The sequence below is a fragment of the Sturnus vulgaris genome, chromosome 1, assembly GCF_052056855.1.
Source record: "Sturnus vulgaris isolate bStuVul1 chromosome 1, bStuVul1.hap1, whole genome shotgun sequence".
Taxonomy (NCBI): domain Eukaryota; kingdom Metazoa; phylum Chordata; class Aves; order Passeriformes; family Sturnidae; genus Sturnus; species Sturnus vulgaris.
The window spans coordinates 105,934,434-105,958,220 of NC_142243.1; the positions used below are offsets into that span (position 1 = coordinate 105,934,434).

At 43.0% G+C, this 23,787-nt stretch overlaps 1 protein-coding gene across 8 annotated transcripts in view; it reads right to left on the reverse strand.

Moving 5' to 3' along the window:
- The window catches only part of MTCL1 (microtubule crosslinking factor 1), a 103,058-nt gene extending 79,983 nt beyond the window's left edge, over window positions 1-23,075 (reverse strand). For 7 of the 8 annotated variants that reach the window (XM_088173267.1, XM_088173271.1, XM_088173245.1 and 4 more), the window contains exons 1-3: window positions 22,206-22,291; window positions 10,636-10,860; window positions 8,981-9,139 (exon numbers count right to left, since the gene is read on the reverse strand). In XM_088173267.1, coding sequence (XP_088029393.1) covers window positions 8,981-9,139; window positions 10,636-10,833 — 357 coding nt within the window. In that variant the 5' untranslated portion in view covers window positions 10,834-10,860; window positions 22,206-22,291. Of the gene's footprint in view, window positions 1-8,980; window positions 9,140-10,635; window positions 10,861-22,205 lie in introns of all 8 variants that reach the window. The other variant, XM_014871222.2, reaches the window with a different exon arrangement.
- Window positions 23,076-23,787: the final 712 nt, after the last annotated feature.

The following is a 23,787-nucleotide window of genomic DNA, read 5'->3' on the forward strand; positions in this document are numbered from 1 at the left end:
ACTTCAGGCTTTCTCACACCAAGGCACACCAAACCCAAACCTAAATCAAGTGAAGGCTTTGCCAGGCCTCCTCCCACAGAACAGAAGCTGTCTCCTCGCCAGGCATTTTTTAGCAGGCTGAGTGTAGGAACAGGGTGAAAAAATATCCTAACCTTGCAGCAAGCTCCCAGCTGATATAACTGCTGGCAAAACCAGTGGGGGTGTGGGCATCATTCCTGTGGGCATGAGAAGGAGATGTGCTGAATACTGCACACACCAGCACTTTGACATGGATTGGGTTTTCAAAAAGAGCAAGACAGGTGAATGTATCCTCATCTGTGGCTTGAAGAAACAAGTTATTTACCCAGGGCAGCAAAATGTGCTGATAAGAAGTTGCTTGAAGAGTCACAATTGTATAATTCCACCTCTTTACCACTTAAACCCTTTTCTTGACCTACTTGCACCAGCTGACTCCATTTTTCCCTTTCAGAGGAATGGAGAAATTTTTGACACATCCAGGCAATATGTGGCACTCTGCCAAGCTGGGCTGCCTTTCAGCCAGCAAGGCTTTGGACAGGGGAGCCAGGCTTACCTGCAGAGTGCCAGGCATAGAGAAGGGGGAAAGTCCAGTGCTGTAGCATGTGGCAATGGAAAACTTGCCAAGACGGTCAGATCTCTGCCCCTCATTCATCCTCTGACAGCTTGAGTAGTGCAAATTTAATAATTCATAAGTTATCTGTGCAATAAGTTACATTCTCCTTTTAAAAATAGAGCTAGAGAAGCAAGTCTAAATAATTAATTTCAGAAGAAAAACAATCAAGTAACCCTTTCAAAGAAGGACAGAAATCAATAGCTCTGAATTCTTTTCACCTTGCTAAGCATTTCCGGACAATACCATCCCCATGGATAACAACGCTCTGGTGTGACACATATTCCTAAGTGCAGCATCATCACAACAAAAACCACAAATGGAAAATTTGTTTAGAATCTATGCATCTCACAGAGCTCCTCTTCTCACCCTGACAGAGTGTCTCTCCCTCTTTTCCATCCTGCTACCCAGAGCTCCAGATGCTGGGATGAAGTTACCTGAGATGTGGCATGAAAACAGTTGGCACCTTCTCACCAGGAGCCAGCCAGAGGGCAGCAGGGAAGCTGTGCCTCCCAGGAGTGGTGGCACTGAGCTGGCCACTGATGCCAGCTCTGCACTGAGCACCAAGTGAAGGGAGCTTTTCACAGGTTTGCACACCGTTTCTCCTTCAGCTGGAACTCCCTGATATGCACAAGGCTACATTCACTTGGGATCTGTGCTGGCTCCTCTGAGCCCTGGAGGAAAGCAGGGAGGGCACAGCAGGAGATATCTCTGAAAACACAATGCACTGGTATCCACCTCCACCCCAAACACTGCATGACACTTCCCACAGGAACAGTTGCCAGATGGTTGCTAATCTGAATTAGTTCCACTGGAGAGTGAATCGACAAGGGATATACCTAATCAACTTCAGCATGCATTCAGCATGTGGATATTCCAGCTTTTAATCACAGCTTCTGTTCTCAGAAACAGCAGCATGCTGTGACAATTTACTTCTCCTCAAACAAAACCTTGCCCACACCTTGGCAAGGAAAACAAAGGGCAATGTCTTCACCTAGGACTTATGCCCCAATTGAAGCATGATTTAGAATATGGAGAGCATGCACTTATTTTTCCCCCCAGAGCAGCACTTAAAGGATTTGCTACCAATATTTTGCAAGGGTTTGCTGAAGAAAACCTTTAATTATATTAGGATATATTAAGGGGAGGAATGAATACAGAAAAAGGTATTTTTCAAACGAAAGTGTCACAGAGACTACAGTTTGTTTGCACTGTCACTGCTGAAGCCCATGTGACAAGACAGCAGGATTATTTTTGGTAACTGGGTGGAGGATGGGGAGACTGATACACTACTTGAACTTCTCCATGCCAGTCTCTACTATTGAAAAAGTTACCAAAAGACTTCTGCTATGTAGTAAGAAAAATGCATGATCAACGGAGCACAGAGAAATTTCTTTTATCATACAAAGAAGGTTTCCTTATAACTAACCAGTACCTAGAGAGTCATGCAGCTATGCTAGGTAATTTTTCCTACTGTAAATGCCATCACTTAAACATAATTTCTCCATATGCAGAGGTCAGCTGTGGTCCTTCAAAGTGTTTGGGAGTAATGAGGGGGGTGAGTCAGCAGAAGCCCATGCCTGGGATGAGAAACTCGGGCTGAGTAACAGGGATTTTGCACGAGACACATCTCTGGATCTGATCAGCAGAATCACTGTTACTTTATCTCAAAATCACTCACTTCAAAAGTTATAATAGGATTTGGAAGTAGTGTCAGATGGTTGCTGGCCAGTCGGGACAAATAGCAAATACCTAGAAAATTAAGATTAATTGAAATTTGACAGCATTTATTTGGTAAATGATAAATCTTAATTTCTTAATGCAGATACTGCTCAGGGAGGGACATTTATAACATAAGAGACTGACACAAAAGATTTTGAAAATTTGAGGGGTCCTTTGGTTTAAAGATATTTTTTAAATTTCTAAAAAGAAGTGTGGATAGTGCATTAGAAGATGTATAATATAATTACTTAAAAAAAAAAATCAATCATGTTACTGAGTTTGCTTCCTAACTACTCTGTTTTTTGAGTCCGGAGAGATCCATTCCCATGCATTGCCTCCTACCAAGAAGGAGCAGATCATTTCACTCTCTGTAAGCTCCTGAAATGCCATAACAAGTATAAATCAGTCACTGTGGGTAGGTACCAATTTATTATTTATCACAGTGAAAAAAAGATATTGGAGACAAAATGGTGCTGCGGTAAAACTTTCATTCAGTTAATGGGTTTAGTTATGATTGTTGCATAGGACTTCATTACTTAAAACTGACACAAGCACTAAATTCCAAACAGGGTTATTGAGTCAACATAGTGTTCTTGCTTAGTCCTTTTAGTGTTACTTGAATCCTGTCCTGTTTCTCATAAATTTCCTTTCAGGTAAACTCACTAATAGCTAAGAAAAGGTAATATATTACAAAAATCAAAGAATTTTCACAGTATATTCCTACTTCTGTGAGTAAATTTCAGTTGAAAAATTCTTGAAAAACATCATGTGCCACTTTAATAAATATGTATAAATTTCTAGCTAATGAAAACATAGGGCAATGTTTTATGCAAACAAGCGTGTTTTCACCAAAAATAATTTCTTTACAACTTGTGTACCACTTTGTATCATATCTATGTATTTATATCAGAGCAAAAATCACACTTTACACACATGGACCATGTGTTTTGCCCAACTTACAAGGTTCATGGCAATGAAAAATCACTGTCACACTCAGCTCCAGATTTCACACACAGCAGCCTCCAGATTTCATTTTGCTATATTATGCTTATAGACCTGAATTCTTCTATGAGCAAAATGCTCTCCACCTCTATTAATGTTAAACAGAGTACTGCTGTTGCACTTTGGAGTAAAACTTGTCTCAAAATAATATGTCTGAAAGACTTTTCAACTTATCTTGTATATTTCTATCATTTTTACAAGCTTCTGAATGTAGCTTTTCACTCTGTTAAACAAAAATTTTAACAGAAAATTTTCTTTGACTGTTAGAAGCAGAAGCTCTTGAACAGTGCCTCAAAAATCAGATGCTGCAGGGGAGGAGTAGAGAATAAGCTTGGGCATTACACCATCCAAAGCAAGAAAAGCTCTTGGATGAAAGAGCATTTATAGAAGTCACTGCCCTAGAAAGCCCACAGGTAACCTGGGAAAGCCCATTTACAGTAGGTACTGGTTCTCATCTCAGTCTGTGTCCTGAAAAGACATGTTGGAGACATTACTAAGGGCCAGAGGACTTGTACTTCTCTCCACTTAAGCAGAAATGGATGGAAAGAGGACTTCTTGCCTTTTGCCTCTACCCTTATTTATAAAAACACCAGTGAACAGGAGCTGCAGCCATAGCCCTCCATCAGCTGGAAGTGGTTTCCTGAGTGAAGATGCCCAGAGAGCAGCACTTGGGTCTCCAATGGTCCCAACAACCTGAAGGGCTTGAAGCATTTCAGCTGAAGTGAGAAGCTGACCAAGAAATCTTCAGTGGCTCGTGGGAGGCTGCTGCTACAGCAGAGGTCCTTGTAAGACACAAAGCAACACCTCTGGTCACTCCCCCTCTGGTCCTTCTGCTTTCAGTGGCCAGAAGAAGGACTGTCACCTGCTCAGTACAACCAACTCACAATCAATAAATGCCCCTTTCTTCCCAGTTACACAATTGTCATTCATCTCTTGCTAACCCATTTCATAGTACTCACATCAAATCTTCCAGCAGCTGCTACCCCTGACCTTATTCCTCCCCTCTCTTTGTCTGGTGTGACAGGGCTGCCCTTCCCCAGCAGTGTCAGTGCTGCCACAGCTCTGCCTCGTTCTCTACCCTGGCTCAGCACACCAAATCCAGACAAAGGACATGGGAAATTACATGTTTAGTAGCTGCCAACAAGCAACTAACTCATTCTCCTCATGGGCAACAGGAACTGGTCCTGTGCCATCTCAGTGCTTTTCTTCAGTAAGTGGCAAAAATTATTTGTTCTTCCCCAGGTATGGAGCTTTCAGAGGCAGGATTACTTTGAAAGGTATTGCTTGCAGTGGAATTAATGATTGCTGTATATAAAGACCCCCAGCACTTGCCAAGCATGATTTCCTAGTTGTTTACACTTAGACTGAAAAAAGATCCTCCTTTTGTTAAGTATCCTTCCTGAGAAAATATAAGGAAGACGTTCCTTAAAGATGCCCTGGTGGCTCCAGGGGAATGATGTTTGGAATGAGTTAGGTGTTGAGTGGAGATGTTGAGTTCTCAAAGAAAATCCACTTGCTGTTGTCAAGCCTTTAAGAAAAAATTCTGATTTGTAGATGCTCAGAAGAGAATTGGTAAAGTCCTTGAAAAAATTAGTGCAAAGGAAAGGAAACTCTGGAAAAAAAGTGTTCAGAATTTTTTCTGGTTGATTGATTGAGAAAAACTCTTAACACACATCAATATTTCTCAGGAGGTTCATTAGGGTATTAGAAAAGGGGAAATGACAGTTGCAGGGATGTTGCTGAGGTAATTTGTTAGTGATGGAGTAATTTTTTTCTCTCTTGGCAGCCTACTGACTCAAATGGCAATGTTAATATCCCAGACGACACGAGGAAAAGCAAGCAAGCCTTGGCAGGGATATGTGTTCTTATCAAATCTGTGAGGGCACACTGCCTTTGCTTCCAAAGCTGTAAGGAGGAAGCAGGTTTGTTAAGTCACAGAAAATCCTAGCAAATTCCTAGAAGGGATAGTTCTCAGAAACATCCCAGGATATGTTACAAAGTGTTCACAGCAGTAGGAAAACTATGCAGGTCTGATGGAGAATGCTACAAAAAAAGGTATCAGAGGGCAGCCCAAGACCAGTTAAAATGTTCACAGTAAGACAGAAAGGGAAGATTTGAAAAATGAAAACTGAAAAAGTAGGTGAATGTAATAATGGAAAAAAAAATCAATGAACCACAGTGCTTCAGCAGATAGAGAAGACTGACATACAAAAATAAAACTTGCTATAGTCAGTAAAGTTAAAAAATATTCAGTGAGAAAACATTATTAGCCAGTGAAAGAAGTATCTTCAGAAGAATCAGTGAAAGTATTTCAGGCAAGAGTAGCAGATGATAAACAGTGATAAACAAGTAAAATCTGAAAAAAATAGGAAGCATTATGGGAAAGAACTATATTATCTTTTGGCTAAGAGAACTGAAAGAAAAAAGGAAGTACAGTGGCATGAGTAAGCAAAGTGAATGCCAGCACACTGATGAAGACATTCAGAGAAGAATGATGTCTCACTGGAAGACATCAGAATTGGACAAAATTCACAAGCATTTGTTAAACATCCCTATCAACTCATATCTTCGCTCAAAACACAGGAAATGCAGCAAAAGGCTGGAGGGTTGGAAGGTATTTATGACAAAAAAAGAAAAAGACAAAGGGAAAGAAGGAGGTGGCATTATCCTAAAAACCTGCAAGTGACTCACCAGTTATCTGAGAGCTCCTTAATGAAACCATCAGTGAAAATCAGAATATTTTTTTGATGGGGAGCGTTTGGCAGATACCAGAACAGAACAAGAGCCTAGATGCTGTTTTGATAGATTATGCAAAAGTTTCTGAAAGCATGTCATGGAATGGGAATCCAGAAGTGCCTGGGACTGGGGAGGGAAGAGTATCAGCAGCAACTGGAGAGGAGAGGAGAGGAGAGGAGAGGAGAGGAGAGGAGAGGAGAGGAGAGGAGAGGAGAGGAGAGGAGAGGAGAGGAGAGGAGAGGAGAGGAGAGGAGAGGAGAGGAGGATTATTTTCACAGTAAGACACACTGAGAAATATTATTTAGTGACGAGAGAGGAGTCTCTTTCATATGTCTTTAATACAACAGCTTGAAATTACATGGTCAGTAGGAGGCAAAAAATAATTTCCCAGTTAAAACTACAAGGGTTCTTTCTTAAGGAAATAAAAATGTTATTTAGATAGAACAAGTCTATATACCTAAGTTGTTGAAAATATCACAGGAGATCAAAACAGGTATTGGTGTAAAAAAATATATAACAGCGCTAAACAAAATAAATGTTAGAGATTCTTCAAAAGATTATTATAAACACCAAAGGTGGCTTTAAAGAAAGAGTGCTTTCAGAGAAGTGTACAATTCCCAAGGGTATTTCAGCGCGCAAAATACATTAAAGATAATCAACATATATGCCATCTACTGCAGTGAGAAACGGGACCCAAGGGAATTGTACGGCATGCCAAAGCAGAAGCTAGCACTGAATTAAGCAATAACTATGAACACAGAACTGAGAAAACCTTTCTGTTGATCTGATGGTAAAGAATAGTCAAGGCTATTACAGAGAATGAGCATATGGTTGCAGTAAGCTATATCAGAGAGTGAACACTGTCTAACTGGGGCTCAGGCAACGCTCCAGGACCAGATAGGAAAACGTTCTTTCCAACTGTCAGCCCTTAGATAGACAAGATGCAGAGTCAGGGTGGATTGGGAAGAAGCTACATGGCTTTGGAGTCACTTTTGTCCTGATATATAAAGCACTAGTTTTCCCACTGGCACGTCTGTAATTCATTCCTTGCACACATTAAATGTTCCCAAGGAGGCACCACTTCTGGTAGTTATTTGAACACATCTTGAGTGAAGAATATTTTTTTTTTAGCAATGTCAACAACATTGCAAACACACATTTATCTGACACAGCATAGCCGTGTTTCTCCAGCTTTTGGCTCCTCTGTCCTTGTGTGACCTGCCAAGGACTCCAACTTCATCTTCTCACCTCCTGTGACCTTGTGAAATTGTGACTGCCAGAGAAACCACAACTCATGGCATGTGAGACCAGACTACTACTACTACTATATCTCATGATCCCTCTTATGCCTGCTTCATCTCCAGATGAGCATGAATACATCCTGTCATTCTACCTGCTATCTCCCCCTTTCCTTAGCTCCCTCTTATGGGGCAGGGAATGCTTGTAAAGTAAGGATGCATTCACTTCATCTTGCAATCCAGCAGACACAGCCGATTTAGCAGCACTTCCCAGCACAGCTAGGCTGCAGCAACCTAAACAGCATGGTAAATTCAGCCTCGTTAGAGCTAGCTTGAGTCTTCAGCACTGCTGGACCATTTTTCCCTTCACTTCTCACCCACAATTTAGTTTCTGCTTGAATCCCAAGACCATCAAGCAGTACTCAGTGGACCTACATGTTAATCAACAACAAGCAATAAATTTGTTACTGTGGATGAGATGGCATTTTTGTACAGAGCAGAGACTGCAGACCCTGTAACATGGTATCATGTCCACTAGCACAGCATTCACAAATAACACTGAGAAAAGGGAAGAATAGCTAAAACATCATGCAAGACTTTATCTTTCGTGTTAGGTTCACAAGTAATCTAAGCAACACTGATATGTATGCCAGCTGATGATCTGTTCTGTTGGATACAAACACTCCAAAATTCCTGCATTGGACTACTCATAACTCAAACGCACAGAGAAATTAAATAGGAGCTGTCCTTATAAAACTGAGCCAGGCTTTGTGCCAGTTGACTCACAAGTAATGTTGGAAAGATTAAAATAACACATAATTGCAGCAGCTCTCTAAATCTGACCAGGGCTCAGAGGATAAATGCCTTTCCTCATTACGTTTAAATGCTCTATCTCAATCTGGTTTAAAACAGAGCAGGGGCTGTGAGCTGCCAATCTGCTGTACTGTTAAAGAGAACAGAAATACCACTACAGATTGGGATGTAGGTTCCAGCAAAGAGCTGTATTTGGCTTTCCTTTACAGTCCCCTGCTCCTCAGCTCACTTGCTTCCAAGGATCATCACTTCACCCAGTATGACTGTGCATCAATCAGCACCAGTTGAAATGATCCCTTTTCTCAAGAGACAGCGTTTCTGTGCCTGAAGTGTAATGTTATTTAAGCATTACAGACCACATTCCTGCTGCCCAGCTCATTCTGATGGCTCCACCGCCACCACTGAGGAGTACCAGCCAAAACAGCAGCTTGCCTATCTGAACCCTGCTCTCAGAGGCAAGGCATGCACACTCCATTTGACTTTCAAGTAGGTGGAAGTCCCAGTCTGTGTAAAGAACATCCAGTGCTAGCTGGAGTCAAATCAGAGAGAGTTTTGCTCCAGCAGGAAGAGAGTTTTTAACGAGACAGTTTAAAATGGGACAGTAGTCCTGTGAGAAGCCCCAGACAAAAAGTGGAGCATCATTCATCTACATCTCTATTGATTCTAAATTACTGATGATGTATCTGGGACACATAACAAAGGAGACCTTTGGGGCAAGCAATGCAATACAAGCAATATCAGCAAGCATTTCATGTAAGAATTAGTCTAAGTCACCTGTGTACCAAATCTCCTTTCTAACCCAGCAATACTGCTCTGCATGACTTTTCTGACAGTTGCTTACCTCTTTTAACTTGTCCAGTTCATTTTGCAGAGTCTGCTTGGATACTTCCACCTCAATGATTTGCTGCCGAAGGACTTCATTTTCATCTTCTGCTTTAACTCGTTTCTCCTCCACACTCTCCAGCTCATGGTGCAGTCTCACAGAAACGTCTTTGGCTACCTGGTCAAAAGAGCACAAATGCATGAAGATCATCCATGAGGAGCAACAGCTACAGTATGTCTCCTACAGTAAGAAGCATATTACAGCCCTAGACAGCCAAGAGATTTTTAATTCAATTATGACACTGTTGATGGAACACTCCAAGCCTTCCAAGTACCAAAATGAATATTCATTTCTAATGAAGAAATCCAGAATGAAAATATATTTGATTACCCATCTCCAGCTCCCTCTACACATTATGCTAATGCAATGTCATGAACAGCAGGAGGAAACAAGGAGACACCAAAGCTGCCCATCAAAGTCCCAGCACATCCCACAGACAAAGCCAAAGACAAGGAATTATGCTGTAAAGCTGATGGGCCATCGATCAAAGCAATGTGTGTGCAGCAGTCACAGCCACACAAACTTGCTGCTCTAGCAGCAATCACAACTAGGCAAGAGTGATATGAAAGCACAGAAATATATGCTAGCTTGGGTTTTCTGAATCCAGCCTAACAAGAATAGATATTTACTCCAAAAACATTTGTAAAGGTGACACATCATACAAGTCGAGGAATTATGGAATTACAAGAAGTCAGTAATAAAAACACTCAATATCTCTGTCATTGAAATCTAGGTACAGATTTTTACTGAGTAATGTATCATTGCTATTGTTATAAGGTTATAATTCGGTTTCCATCATAAAAGAAAAAATTAGATCTGACATTTTAAAAGGTTTGATGACTTGATATGTTACTCTCATTTCCAGTGCTGACAACAAATCATTCCCCTTTCAGAAGGTTTTATGTTTTGCATTTTAAGCGCAATATTCTTATTAATTCTAGTTGCAAGCAGTCCCTCTCTACTGAAGATATTTTTTAAAAAGCTACAAGATAGCAATATCAAGAAAGACGAGTAAAACTAGATAAATATCATGTCTATACAAAGCTTTACTTGGTCTTGATGAAGCATTTCTGAAAGATACAAAAACTGTTTCAGTATGAATATAATTTTTACAGGTATTTGTGTTTGTAGGGAAAGAGCATTTTGAGTCTCTATCTGCCCTGTAAAAATATTGTAACAGTCTGTTCCTGTTATAAGCAATTCACTAGACACTAAGAAATGTGACTTAAGACTATTTTTTTCCAGTTACTTGGCATAAGCAAGAAGTGAAAAGGAAGGAAACAGCATGAACTGGAAAAAGCATATCAGGTTTTGTTTATACAGTATTGCAAAGCTAAGGTTTTCAGTAAAACAAGACCCTTTAAATCTTTCAAATGCAGAAATGTAACTTGACTGTATTTCTTTCGTTTTGATTCTGAACACATGTTTTTTTACTCACTGACACATCATTTTAAGGCGATGAGATGAATATTCGTTCTCCACCGCAGCAGAAGGAAATTGGTCATGACGTTTGGAGAACTACTGCTTGTTTCATGTGTCACCCTCACTTCCATTGCAGAGAGCCACACCACAATCTGCTCTCTTTTGCTGTGAATATGAATCTCTCAACCCACCTTTAAATCTTGTTCCAGGCTCCTAATGAGCTCTCCATCCACATGGCCTGTTTGTGCAACTTTCAAGCTTTTCTGTTCTGCTTTCCTGAGACGATATTGCAGAATGCGGCAATTCTTGTTTGCCCGGTCCAGCTCTCGCCGGAGCTCCTGCAGCTGGTAAACATCTTCCTCTAAATAGCTGTCACGCATTTCTTCCATTTCAGCCCGAAGTTCATCCAGCTCATCCTGTGAGAAGTCAAAACAGTGCTCCATCATACCCCTAAATCTCACCCATGGGAGCAAAATAGGAAACATGCTCACTAGGATACCACATTAATGAAATTATACAGATTGCAGCACACAGCTCCAGAAGTCACAGGAACAGAAGTTTCAACCCAACACTGAGTAATTATGCTGAACTAAATTAATGAATACTTGTCATATTTCTTTCAAATGCTTTGACAATTAAAAACAAACCAGATGTTCATGTCTCCTGAAACTGGTAACCTTCATTTCACCATCTCAAATTCAAATTCAAACTGCACAATACTTTACCACTATTTGAACTGATTCCTTGCTTTTCTCGGACTACAGTAAACCTACTTAAGCAAGTGCCTCAATATCTCTGTGTGGTCTGCCTTTTTAATAACCAGCACCTCCTAAAAATTAAATTTTTAGGGGAAAAGAAGTGCTTTACACAAAATACTGAGCTGTTTCATATGGAAATGTTGTCCCACCTGAGCCTAACACTGTGCACTGTACACTTAGTTTGTGTGCAGGAGAAAGGGGTTTTGTTGTGTGCTCACACATCTCAATAACACAGCCACAGGAACAAAACAAAATCTCTGCCCATGGGAATAACCTGCTCGTTTTTTTTCTGGGCATCATGAACTGTCCCAGTTCTACATTACACCATGAGTAGCACTTGCTCTCTAAAGATTAAAGATTTACAGCTCAACGGATAAGCTCTATCATTTCCATTTGTTCAACACGTGAGTGACTCAAGCTCCAAAGCTAGAACTGCTATAAAGGTCTTCCAGGCAGAGGGGTACAAGGCAGTCAATTACTGCATGAGAGAAAAAAATATAATTCTACAAACTGAACAAAGCTGGGGGAGGAAATCAAGAAAAAGAGGTGGGAGGAGAATATTAACTATTAATTTTTAATTGGTTTCCTTAAAATTGCATTTCATATTATAAAGACCAAATTTGCTGTGGAAAACTTCACTTAAATAAGACTCCAGGAGAACTTGTACTGGGGCTAGCTGCACTGTGACATCACTTCAGGTCTGTAAATCACTCTTGAAATACCAAAGATGGCTGGAGATTATTTCCCACTTGAAATACCAAGGGTGGCCAGAGAATATTTCACACTTGTCCCATGTGGAGAGGGCACTGCTATGAAGTCAAAACCCTTAACAAAGTCCCCCCTGCTCCTGGCTGAACCATCCCTGTCCAGTCCCTGCATAGACACATCTGCCCATACTCTCTTGGCAGTCCTCTCAATTATTCCCCCTTTCCCATGGCACAACCAGACTGACATATTAATCTTGCTTCGTTGGAGTTTTGATAACAAATGCAGAGCAGATCTTGTCCCTGAGCACAGTCCTGACCAAAGGAAGATGGGTTCTTTAGCCTTGCCAGTTATGTTAGAATTACTGTGTTATTCTTACCAAAATCCAATCCATGTATAAAAAACTCCAGTATTAATATAGCTATGGTTTAATTTGAATTAGTTGAGCCAGCATAAATTTTGGGTACACACAAGGCCTGTTTTTTCCAAAATTGCAGCTCTGGCTCACCGGCGAGGCTTTGCTCCACCAGTACAGCCCCCTCAGAGCCCTACACCATTCTCCCTGGATGCTCTGAAAGGACAGAGAAGTTTTCTCACAAGCCCATTATGTCACTGTACATTCTCAATATATTCAGATTTCTGCTGCAGGAGCATCCTGTCTCACAGTCTCTCTGGGACAGGTGCAGGAGCAGGATATTTGTGTGGATGGATAAACTCCAGGGTTACTCCCCAGTGGGCTGGATTGTGCTCGCACCATACACTGTCTGAAAAGGAACGGTGTAAGCACAGTCATTGAGGTTACCCCTGCAGCAACAACATCCTCAGAAGTTCCAAATACATTAATTAAGCACAAACAGCTGACTTCAAGGAAGTAAATAAGCTCTGCTGATCAAACCCAGCAGAATTATTCCAAAACACTTTAGGGTCCAGGCTCCATCTACTCCTCCTCAGGACACAGACAAATACTCTGGCCATTTTACAGCCAACGCACTGGTGAAGTTTTGATAAATTATGTGTATTTTTAAAAAGAAAAACATAGCAATGCATGTTTGATTGGATTGGGAACAAGACCTGCTTTTCTGCGTACACACTTATCACTACACTTCACAATTTTAGACACTTTCAAGACGTAAAGTAAAAGTTTACCCAGTGAAGATAAGAGATGCAGAATAAAATGTCAAGGTTTTAGAAAGTGATAAGAGAGTAGCAGCGGCTTTTGAAGCTTAGAAAAGGAGTACACTTGTGCATTATCAGTTTATTAACGAGGTATTTTGGCTAAGGTACTCATATCAAAAGTAGAGTCTTTACCAGTCAGAGCTAACACAGCCCTATGGAATGCACAGGGCCAGAGTTATTTCTTAAGGTTTGTCTGCAGACTCAGGTGTTGAATTTAACCTCAACTAGATTTAAGTTCAACTAACTTTTTTATGTCATCTTTAGAATGCTAATGCTAGATTGGTAATTTGGTTGTAAATTAAAATTTTGAAACACAAATCCACAATAAAGAAAAACAACTGTCATTAACAAATTAATGGGATCTGGTTTATAATCTGATGTTTACATTCAAGAACTAAGCAATGGCTTCCATGTATAAAGTAGCCTGCTATTATAATGTCATTGCTCATCTCTTATACTTCCTTCTTATCTTTATCAGGTTTGATTGGTAGTAAACTTGGTTAGTTTCTAGAGACAAATAATAACAATATTTAATTTCAAAGCCTTTATTGCAACCAAATTTGGAAAGTGAAACTCATATAATTTTAAATAACCAAATCCCTGAAACACTCATCCCCTTTAAACTGAGTATTTCCAAATCCCTTCTGCGGGCTTTGGAGTTCTCCCAGCCGTAAAAGTCACTGTTGGAGACTTGATTCCAGTGTCTTTCCTCACACCAAAGAAGTTCCTCAAAGAGTTGAAAGCATTGGCATGAGCTATATTTCAGGAGATAGGACTGTCTTTAACCTCCTGGTAAACCAAAGTTTTCTCAATCTCCCTTATCAGCACAACTATGACTTTGTAAGTCAGTGTAGTGAGGTTTTATTTTGGTTGGTTGATTGGTTTTATTTTTTGGGTTTTGTTTTTATTTTTTGCTTTATGGCTTTTTTCTTGTTGTTGTGGGGGTTTTTTGTTGCTGGTTTTTTGTTGTTGTGTTTTTGGTTTGGTTTGGTTTTTTGGGTTTTCTTTTTTTTTGTACTATGCTTGCCTCTGTTTTTGGTTATAAATACAAATTTGCTTTACTCTTGTGTAGTTTTGCAGATAAATTAAAATTTAGAATACAATGAAGGAAGCTGTACTTTAAAATCACACACAGTTCTCCTCTCAGATATTTTTTGACTGAACTGAGTTTCTTTTCCACTTTCAAAATTTTCACGTAGAAATCAAACTGTGTCCTGACTTATATTAAGAGATACAACACCCTTTGGATGAGCTTTAAAATAAGGCAACACGAGGCCACAAAGAGTTTTGACTGTATAAGGAGTAGAAACGTCACTGTACAGGCTGCATGCAGCATCAGCCCATTTTCTGCTCTATTGCTGTAGTGCTTGAGGCTTGAACCTATGTAGTCTGTCCAGCCCAGAAAGGAAAAGAACCAGATTAAATCAGACAGATTAAATCTTTTTGAATAGCAGCATGAAGTCCTAGTTTTATAGAATAAATATATAGGGAGGAACATGTCACCTCTGGAAAATCTAGCTCAGATTTTGTATGTCAGTCAGCGCACAATTATAGATACTGGGATAACCTTTAACTAAACCGACACAGTTTAACTTTAGTTACAATAAAGACACAATCTTGCTTTTGATACAGGTGACAAGGCCAGTGACAAGGGTGTAGATGCTTTTTTTCATTTCTTAACGGCTTATTCTCCTTGGCAAGTACTTGTGATTCTGCTGTGGACACTGAAATTGTATGTTAACAGATCTTAAGTCAGAACTGGTACAATTGCACCTGGAAAATCAGAACAGCTTAACCTCCTCTTCTAAAGCAATCCATGCACAGAAAATGAAGGATGCTAAGTTAAAGACCCATGGAAGAAGAAATTGTAATAGAAACTATGATGGTCCTACTTACTAAACTGGCAAACTACTGCTTTAAAGGTAAACATGTCAATCATTTGTGAAATCAAAGGTAAATGCAGCAAAGCCAAAACTCCCAGCGTGGTGGTTTGCAAAAAAGGGATGCTCTGGCTGCAAGGCAGATGGAAATAACAGATCAGCCAAACCCTTGACTTAATTAAAATGCATTGTTCTTACTACTCTTATTATTGTGAGTTAGAATTAAAGCTCTTTCTCTCAGGAGGTGTTGAGCTTCATGCTGTAGACATTAATATTGTAAAACTGAAGAAAGAGATCAGAATAGGCACTTAAAAGTAATTAAAACAAACAGGTAAGATAGCAGCCATCCCTCTTTGTTCATCTAAAAATTGAGAGTTGCTCCCTTCCTTAAACAGGGAGGACCTGCTCCAGCACCCCAAAGTGGCAATTGAAATTGGAAGGTTAGGTGCTGGCATCAGAAGCTTCACTTTGCTGTGCATTCCTGAAGGGGATGAAAGCATCCTCTTGATCCCTTTTAATTTAATGCTAATTATGCTATTACTTTCAGTAAGAACAGCACGAGGCAGAGAGTACTGCAAGAAGAAATATTGTTTAGGAAAAACTTAACTGCTTTTCTTTCCCTATGCCACTCTGGTCATCAGGAAAAAAAAGGAATGGAAGTGTGTTTTCTAACTGGCAGATCTTTCCAAATTTGCGGTAGAAATCCAAGTTGCTCCAGCTCCTGAGTCTTTCAGCTTATGGTTTCGCTTGGCCCAGATGACTTCCTAAAGGCCAGCTATTTGGGGTCTAATAGGAACTGCCCATCTGAGAGCCACAGGGTGGCTCTGTGGACACAGAGCCACACAAAAACAGCCACTATGTTTGCAGGAGTCCCCGAGACTGCAGCACAAAAGCAATGGAATTAGGATTCCCTGTTTGTCTGTCAGTGTGCCAGGCCAATATGAACTGGCTGAGAAGGGGAAAGTCTTGTGTGGAATTTCCATCACTGTGTAGCCCAAATACTTACTGATAGGTCATTTTCTGTCTGTACTGTGCAAGTTGAACACTTTGCCTGTCAGAAGAGAAGCCATTATTCCACTAATACCTTTACTGATGTCATGCTTGTTTATTATTGATTTAATTATAATGAAGTATAATTAAGAACAAATTAAAAGAATGTTTATGATTCTTAGGAAAAAAATAAATAAGAGAAAAGAGAGAGAGGGAAAGAGAGAGAGAAAAGGTCAGGCTATGCAGCTATTGCACTGAATAACCCATACTCATCTGAGTCATTCCCACTGAAATGACCAGGAATACTTGCATAACTTATGGGCTCTGTCTACCCAGCCAGTCTGGCTATGGTCTGTAATAAGGTTTGAAAATGAATTTTCCAATCATCTCCACCAACTGCACACTCATTCTGTCCACAGAGCATGCAAGAAATGGATTCCTTTTGAAATGAAACAGAGATCTACAAGTGTGCATCAAATGTGCTCCATTACTCGAGTCCTCTGGACAGCTTTAAAACACATTCATGATGGGGACGTTTTGTTCAAGGGGTCAGACTAAATGCAGTCCAAGGCAAGACCACAAAACTGAAGGATCAGGTCATCTGCACCACTTGCATTAGGACCTTCACCAAGATGAATTACTGCCGAAAAGAATAAAGCTCTTATCTCAGAGCCTGAATAGAGACTAAATAGTGGAACACAACCATGAGTCAAAGAAAACTTGAAAATTATTATTAGGGAGAAATTACATGCAAAAAAAATAGCATAAAAGATACATGGATACTGAATTCATTACTCTGTGAATAACAGTTATGCACACTGGAAAAGTCTTTAGGCTCCAGTGAATTAGAACATGTAATTGTTCAGAATATATCAGAAGTGATATATTAGGTTGAAAATACCTGCAAACTAGGAAGACAAAAACATATAAAATCAATAAATTGTATAGCATTTAAGAAAATGAAAATGAAGGAGGAAATTCAATTGTCTATGTAAAAAATATATTGATTGATTTATCCAAAAGTCATATTTATAGATTTTGTCAGTGCTATTTTCTAAATAGAAAGTTATTTAATACATATTTAACCAAATGAGGGGAGAGTGGGGAAGGGAGGAAGAGTGGAAATTATAGTGGGTAGCTGCTATTGCACTGGTGAATCCAGAGCTTCTAGAAAGTCCTTGATAAATCCAAGATTCACGAACTGTGATTTTACATAATCTCTGTATTCATGTTTTAAATATCTCAAACTGTCTATATGTAGGAGATGCTGCTGCTGCTGCTAAGGAATAAACACATCCCCCACAGCACTTCACAGCAGAACTGCAGCAGGGATAAATATGCTCTGAAAGGCTTTGATTGGGAAGAAAGTAACAACCATTATTTTTGCCTCTTGCAAAATATGTTAATGAGCCCGAAGTCCCTGGGCCCCTGATGTTATTATTTAGCTCTCAAATCAGACTGCTTTACAAGTCATGCACCGATCCAACGTGGTCTGAAGCTTGTGCACAAACCAGGAGGTGAACTGAAAAGTCATAGGACCGTGAGCACCTGTTGACTTCAGGGCGGGTTTAACTTTGCAGGATCTGAGAGCGAGAGCACATCTGGCAGCTTTTCTGCTTCATCCACGCTTTAGCTACAGGATTGTTTCGACACATATCCTTGACTGGGGCTGACGAAGCTGTTCGAGCGCTCATCAATGGCAACATCGACTGCATTTCTTGAGGGCCACCAAGGCAAGCTATTGCCAGGCGCATCACACAGCCCGTCCCCTCCAGCAGGGTGGGGGCTGCCAGGGACTCAGCTGGAGCTAACAAGGCACATAGCCCCGCTATTCTTCCCCCAAAGTGACATCTCCCCTGGCAGCTGACCGTCCCTCCGGCTGAGCCCAGCCAGTGGGGTCTGTGCCCCGGGCAGGGTTATCACCTTCCCTTCTCTGCAGGGCCACTGCTCTCCAGGTGGGAAAAGCAGCACGTCAAGAACAGATGTGGGATGAGCTTTGTTTTGCTAACCCTGGTAACCCTCACTAAACGGAAAAAAATTGGTGCCATCACTTTGCATCATTCTTGCTCTGCAAAACCCTTTGACATCCACAAATCCCTGCAGGTTAATAAAAGAAGCAGTGGAATTACTCCCCCTGAGTTCAGCACAAGCCTACAACTCAAAGAGCTACAGTTTCAAGTGAGTAAAGAAATACAATGTAACTTCATATGACACACTGTGATTTTTTATTTTTTTTTATGAACATAGCTTAGATGCATCTGAGTGGAATAAGGCCTGGAGTGCTCCTTCAGTCAATTTATATCCAGAATACGTCACAGTTACAAATGAATGTATAAAGAAAAAAGGACAAAGCAAGACAAAAAAAGACAGTTATCTAATAAATCCAAGATAGTGTATTTCTGTGCTAATCCACACTGTAGCAGCATTTCCAGCCCACTGAACTTGTACCAACACAGGCACAAAGAGAAGGCCAGGTAAAGAGACAGCAAGCACCAGTTTTATTTCAAGGGCGGTAGGAAGTGTCATGCCTCATGTAGGAGGCTGTTTTCACATTATGGCCATGAAGGGTGCAAAGAGAAAAGGGGCTTGTGTTGTGACTAAAACACCTCTGCTGTTTCTGCTAGCACAATTATTTAATTAACACAGTCTAAATTAAAGCTTGGCTGAGACAAAGAAAAAAACATGTCTAATTGCTCAAATGTGGGACTGCTTCCCTGAGATTTCTCACCCTTCAGAGGGCTCTACAACTACAAAGGGTTTCTTCCCGAGTTTCCCAAGGATCTGCATAGTGAATGACAGTTCTCCATGTGCTGGACACTTGAAAGTAAACTTGAATATCAACCACTTGTGTGGGCAGTGTTTTGCTACTACTAACAGACTAACTAGCAATAACTAAAACTTTATCTACTACCAGCAGTTACCAAGGATCTCTGGTCCTACAGAGTCAGGTACCAATTCAGAGTCAGACAAAATTTCTCTTTTTAGACATCAACAACTAAGTGATATCTTTTATATGCTGCTATAGTATTACAGTCTTCCCCCTACAGGTAGCTGAATTAAGGTCATGCAAGGAATACATGAAACTGAAATCAATAATGAAATTTCACAGAGACATTAGATGAGAGGCTTCTCAATGTAAATGCTTCCTTATGCACTTCACCTACAGGCTTAGCTTTGCAGCTAGCTAGCTATGGTTATGGCTAGAGCCACTCTTATCTAGAGTAATGTCCTGCAAATATGTAAGGTGGAAACTTGATACCAAGTTAAAATCTGGCTCATGGTATATGAAGTCTGAGATATTTGCAGAAGCAGGAGCTTGCTCTGCATTCTGGGAGACTTTCTAGTACTTAGTGTGTAGAAACAAAAACAAATGATTGTGCTTGATTTGTTTGTTTGTTCTTTTCTTTCTGGCAACACTTTAATCTCTAGTAACCTTTAGCACCAAGTCTGTGTGTATCTTCTATAACCTGTGTTACAGACACATGAAAGATACATGAAAGACCTTCCTTTGTGAAAGTTAAAATTTCCTGGAAAAGAGTATATAATGTGCACTTAGGGCTGCACTCCAGCTGCAAGGAGGGATAAGGAGGAGTGAAAACCACAAAATTTGGCTTGTGGCCATGCTCAGGAAATTAACAGTTTCTTCTGGGATTTATCTAATCATTTGTCTATTTACAGTTGACAGCATCCCTGTTATCCCTTAGTCCCCTCTGGAGAAACACAGCTCACTCCAATGCCAACCAAGAGAACTGCATTGTAAAAAACACACAGAACAAACCCACAAGTAAACAACTCAGACAGTGATGTGGTTTTCATTTGCAGAGGTTTTTATAGGTTTTCCTAGGGAACGCAAATGAGGTTTGGGAATTCTCCTGATAATTTTTACACCACTGGGCTGTTTCCAACCATTTTGAGAGAGGAGCAGAACTAAGACCTCACATACCCAGGTGGCCAAAGCAGGCAATGTACTCATTTCCCCAAGAAGAGGCAATAGTGTTAGCTCATGGCTTTCCAGGCACCAGGACATGCCCACCAAAGAAACCAGACTGTATCATCCTACCAGACTCAGAAATACTTTTAGCATGATAAAGTCACAATCTGAATCAAAAGAAGTGTCAGGATACAATTGCTGTAGATGATGAAGACATCAAGGTGGAAGATCTGAAGACGTTGCACAGAGTGAAAAATTAGGAATGAAGCAGAATAAAGTTCTTCACCTAAGACTTGCCATTGCCAGCTAGGTCCCACCATCACAGGGTTCCTCAGGTGGGACACACTAACTGTCTGTCCTAGACAATTCAGACATAGTCTTTTGTTTCAGTTTCCCATACTTAAAAATCACTTTCAGTATAAAGAAAGAGAGCTTGACATACACTTTGTAATGGGTTTAAGTATATAATGCTCATATACTTAGTGCAAATCCTGTAATGCAAGGAGATGCTCCTGGACTTCATGACTGCTAATGGCAGTGCCAGTTAGCTACTCCTTAAGCGATTCCCATTATCAATTCTCATTTCATTATATCTCCTCTTGCTTCTAGGCTGTCAAATAAAACAGAAGCTTGTAATAAGGGTTCTCTGTGCTGCTCATCTTTTTATAGACTATTACATTTCCCTACCACACTCGAGTTTTCCATCCAATGAGTGCTATAAAAGCTTTGCTATGAGCCAATAATTTTTATTGGTCTGGTTTTGTATTATCCTTTTCCAGATGACCAGCAGTGCCCACAGTATTTCAGGTATACTCCCTGACCTGTGAGTTCTATAAAATATTGCCAGATTTCTTTATTAGTCTCTGTTCAGTTTCCACTGTAATTAACAATTTTCGCAGATTTTCATTTCTCCTTCTCTCCCAAGTTAATGCTCCCAAGTTAACACAACACAACTTAAACAGAAAAGAACATACTTTTCCTCTCCAAGTACTTAAGATTTTGAACATTAAGATTTCTTTACCATCCTCTGCTTTCATTTTTCACACATTCCTCAGGGGTTAACTTTATGATTAAGTTCTGCCTGATCTTTGCTGGACTTGACTTAAGCTAGAAAAACTTAATGTCATCTGAAAATTTTGCTGTATCATTGCTCATTCCTTTTTCCAGTTCACTAAGCAGCACCAGACCCGGCAAAGAACCTTGCAGCACCCCTGCCGTTACCCTTTTGCTATGCTGAATATTGTTTCTTGTATCTTAGCCAAAAACCCTTAACGAGCCTAGCCTGTATCTTTATCACCCTTCTTTCCCAAGGTTATACACAAAACTCCAGTTCTTATTCGAGTAAGAATCCTAGATTTACATGGATTTCCATGGTTATTTTGCTTGACAACGGGGTGTTCCAAATATCAGGGAACAAAGATTGTTTTCACTAGAGGCAGAGTCAAACAGTGGCTGTGGTTACAGGATTATCTCAGTTTATCTTATTTATAGATCTTTATGGATGTAGCTTCTTTGCTCTGCCAAAAGATCAGATTGTAAGTGCAAGTCCAACTAAAGGTTCCCACAGGTCAACCCAGCTCAGAGCTCGCCTGAATTTAGCTTTCCTGTTTCTCTGAGGATGGATTCATACTGATGTACTTTTCTACCTGTACAAGGATGCAATGACACTTTTTTCTTGCGGCTCTTGTTTTTCTATTAGTTCTTCACAGCGAGTGGCTTCATTTCCCAGTGATAAAGTAACACAATAAGCAGAGCACATAATGCATAATCCTTTCCACATCAAATGAGGGAACCTGCTCCTTTGGCTTTTCCTAAAAGGGTGATACTGAGGAAAACAATTCCTGGAAAGCAAAGTACTGCTAACCAGTAGAGTGTTTGCGGTGTTTTTGAAAGAGTCGGGGTTTGCTGAGCTACCACCACGTCAAAAAAACGCAACATTGCCACGGTACATGTTGCATCGGACTGACGTGTATCCAGCGCCCACAAATCGGGCTTTGCAGGGAGCCGCGATCATAAGCTTAAATCCCTTAACTGTCCCTAAGCCGTGCCGCGCTCCCGCTTCGTGGGGGCGTGGGAGGAGGGGTCCGAGGCACCCGGCCGGTTCTCCCTGCCCCTATTTCTCTCCTATGGGTAAAATTTGGCACGTGGTCCAGCGGGAGCGGGGGGTCCCATGGGAGGCGACTCCAGGCAGAACGAGTCTACTTCCCCCCCTTCCAAGCGCGGTCCCCTCATTCCCGGGCAGGAGGGGCCCGCGTTTCTACTGCTGCCGCCCCCTGCCCTTCCCTTCCCCGCCGAGGCCCGGCTGCGCGGGCGATGCTCACCTTGAGGTACTCGTTCTCCGAGCGCAGCTCCTCCACCTCCCGCTGCAGCTCCTCCGGGGCCGCCGGCGGCGGCTCCCCGCGGCTCGGGGCTCGCCCCCCGCCCGTGGCCGCAGCCAGCGCATCCCCGCGGGAGCCGAGGACCGCCGGAGCTCCGCGCCCGGGGCCGGGGCGGGGAGGCTCGCTGGTGGGATGAGCGGCGGGATGAGCGGCGGGCAGCTCCCGCTCGCGGTCGCTGGAGCCGGTGCCGGACTCGGCGTCGCTGCTGGCGGCCGGGGCCAGGCGCTGCTCGTCGGAGAGCGGCTCGGAGGGGCAATCGGAGAGGTCGGAGCTGCTGTCCGTGTGGCCGACGCGGGCCAGCGCCGCCGCCGCATGGCCGCTGCCCGCCGCTGCTCCCCGCTTCGCCTTCCTGCCCTTGCCGGGCGGCGGGGCCGCCTCCCCGCCGGGCTGCCGCCCCGCGCCCCGGCCGCCGGGCCCCGGCTCCGGACCTCGGGCTGCCCGCTTGGCGCAGGGGGCGGCCTTGGCGCCCGCCCTGCCGGCGGCGGTGACGGCGGCGGCGGGCGCCTTGCCCCCCGGGGCGGCGGGGCGGCGGGAGAGGCGGCCCGGCGCCGCCAGGAGCCCCGCGGAGGGCTGGTGGACGCCCGGGTGCGGCGACGAGGGCGCCCGGGCGGGGAGGCCGGGGGACTTGGGGGGCGCGGGCGGAGGCTTGGCGGCGGCGCGGGCGTGCAGGTCCTTGAGGAAGGGTCTGGCGGGCGACGGGGCGCGGTGCAGCCGCTTCTTCTCGGCGTGCGGGTGGTGGTGGCCGGGCGAAGGCGGCGGCGGCGGCCGCAGCGCGTCGCCGGGCCCCGGGCCGGGGCCGTTCAGCGCCTCCATGGCTCGGGCCGGGGGCGGCGGGGCGGCAGCGGCGGCCGCGGGGGCGCCCGGCGGCGGCAGGAGCGGCGGTGCCCGCGGGGCGCGGCGACAGGACGGGCAGCCTCCTCCAGCCTCCCTGCTCGCTCTCTCATCACTTCTGTTTCTCCCAGCCACAGCCCTCACACTTTTCTTTCTCGATCCCCCTCTTCCTGCCCCCCCACCCCCACCTTCTCCTCCTCCTCCTCCCCGCTCTCTCCCGAGCACTGATTTGTTTCAATAAATCGAGCCCGAATCCCCCGGTGGCAGCCGTCTCCTCCTCCTTCTCCTCCTTCTTCCCCTCCCGCTCCCCTCTCCGCCTGGCTCCGCTTGATGCTGCTCAAGTTGTGATGCAGCCCAAAAAACCGATCCTTTTCCCCTCAATCCGAGGCAAAGGCGTGTTTTCCCGGCTGCCTTCGCCTCCGCTTGCAAAGCCCCCCGCTCAGCCCACCGGCGCCGCTAACCCCATCACTGCCCCGGCTCCAGCTCCGGCTCCAGCCGCCGCCTCCGCCCGGCTCCTGAAATAGCCCCGCGGCTGCCGGGGCCGCTCCGACTCGGCGCTGCCCGCCCGTGCGCAGGATCCGCCCCCTCTGTCAACCAGCCAGGCTGCTCTCCTCCCGCCCGGCAAACTACTTTCCTCGCACGCTTTATTATAGGGACGCCTCTGCCAGCCTCTTCCTATCAGAAAGCCTCATTG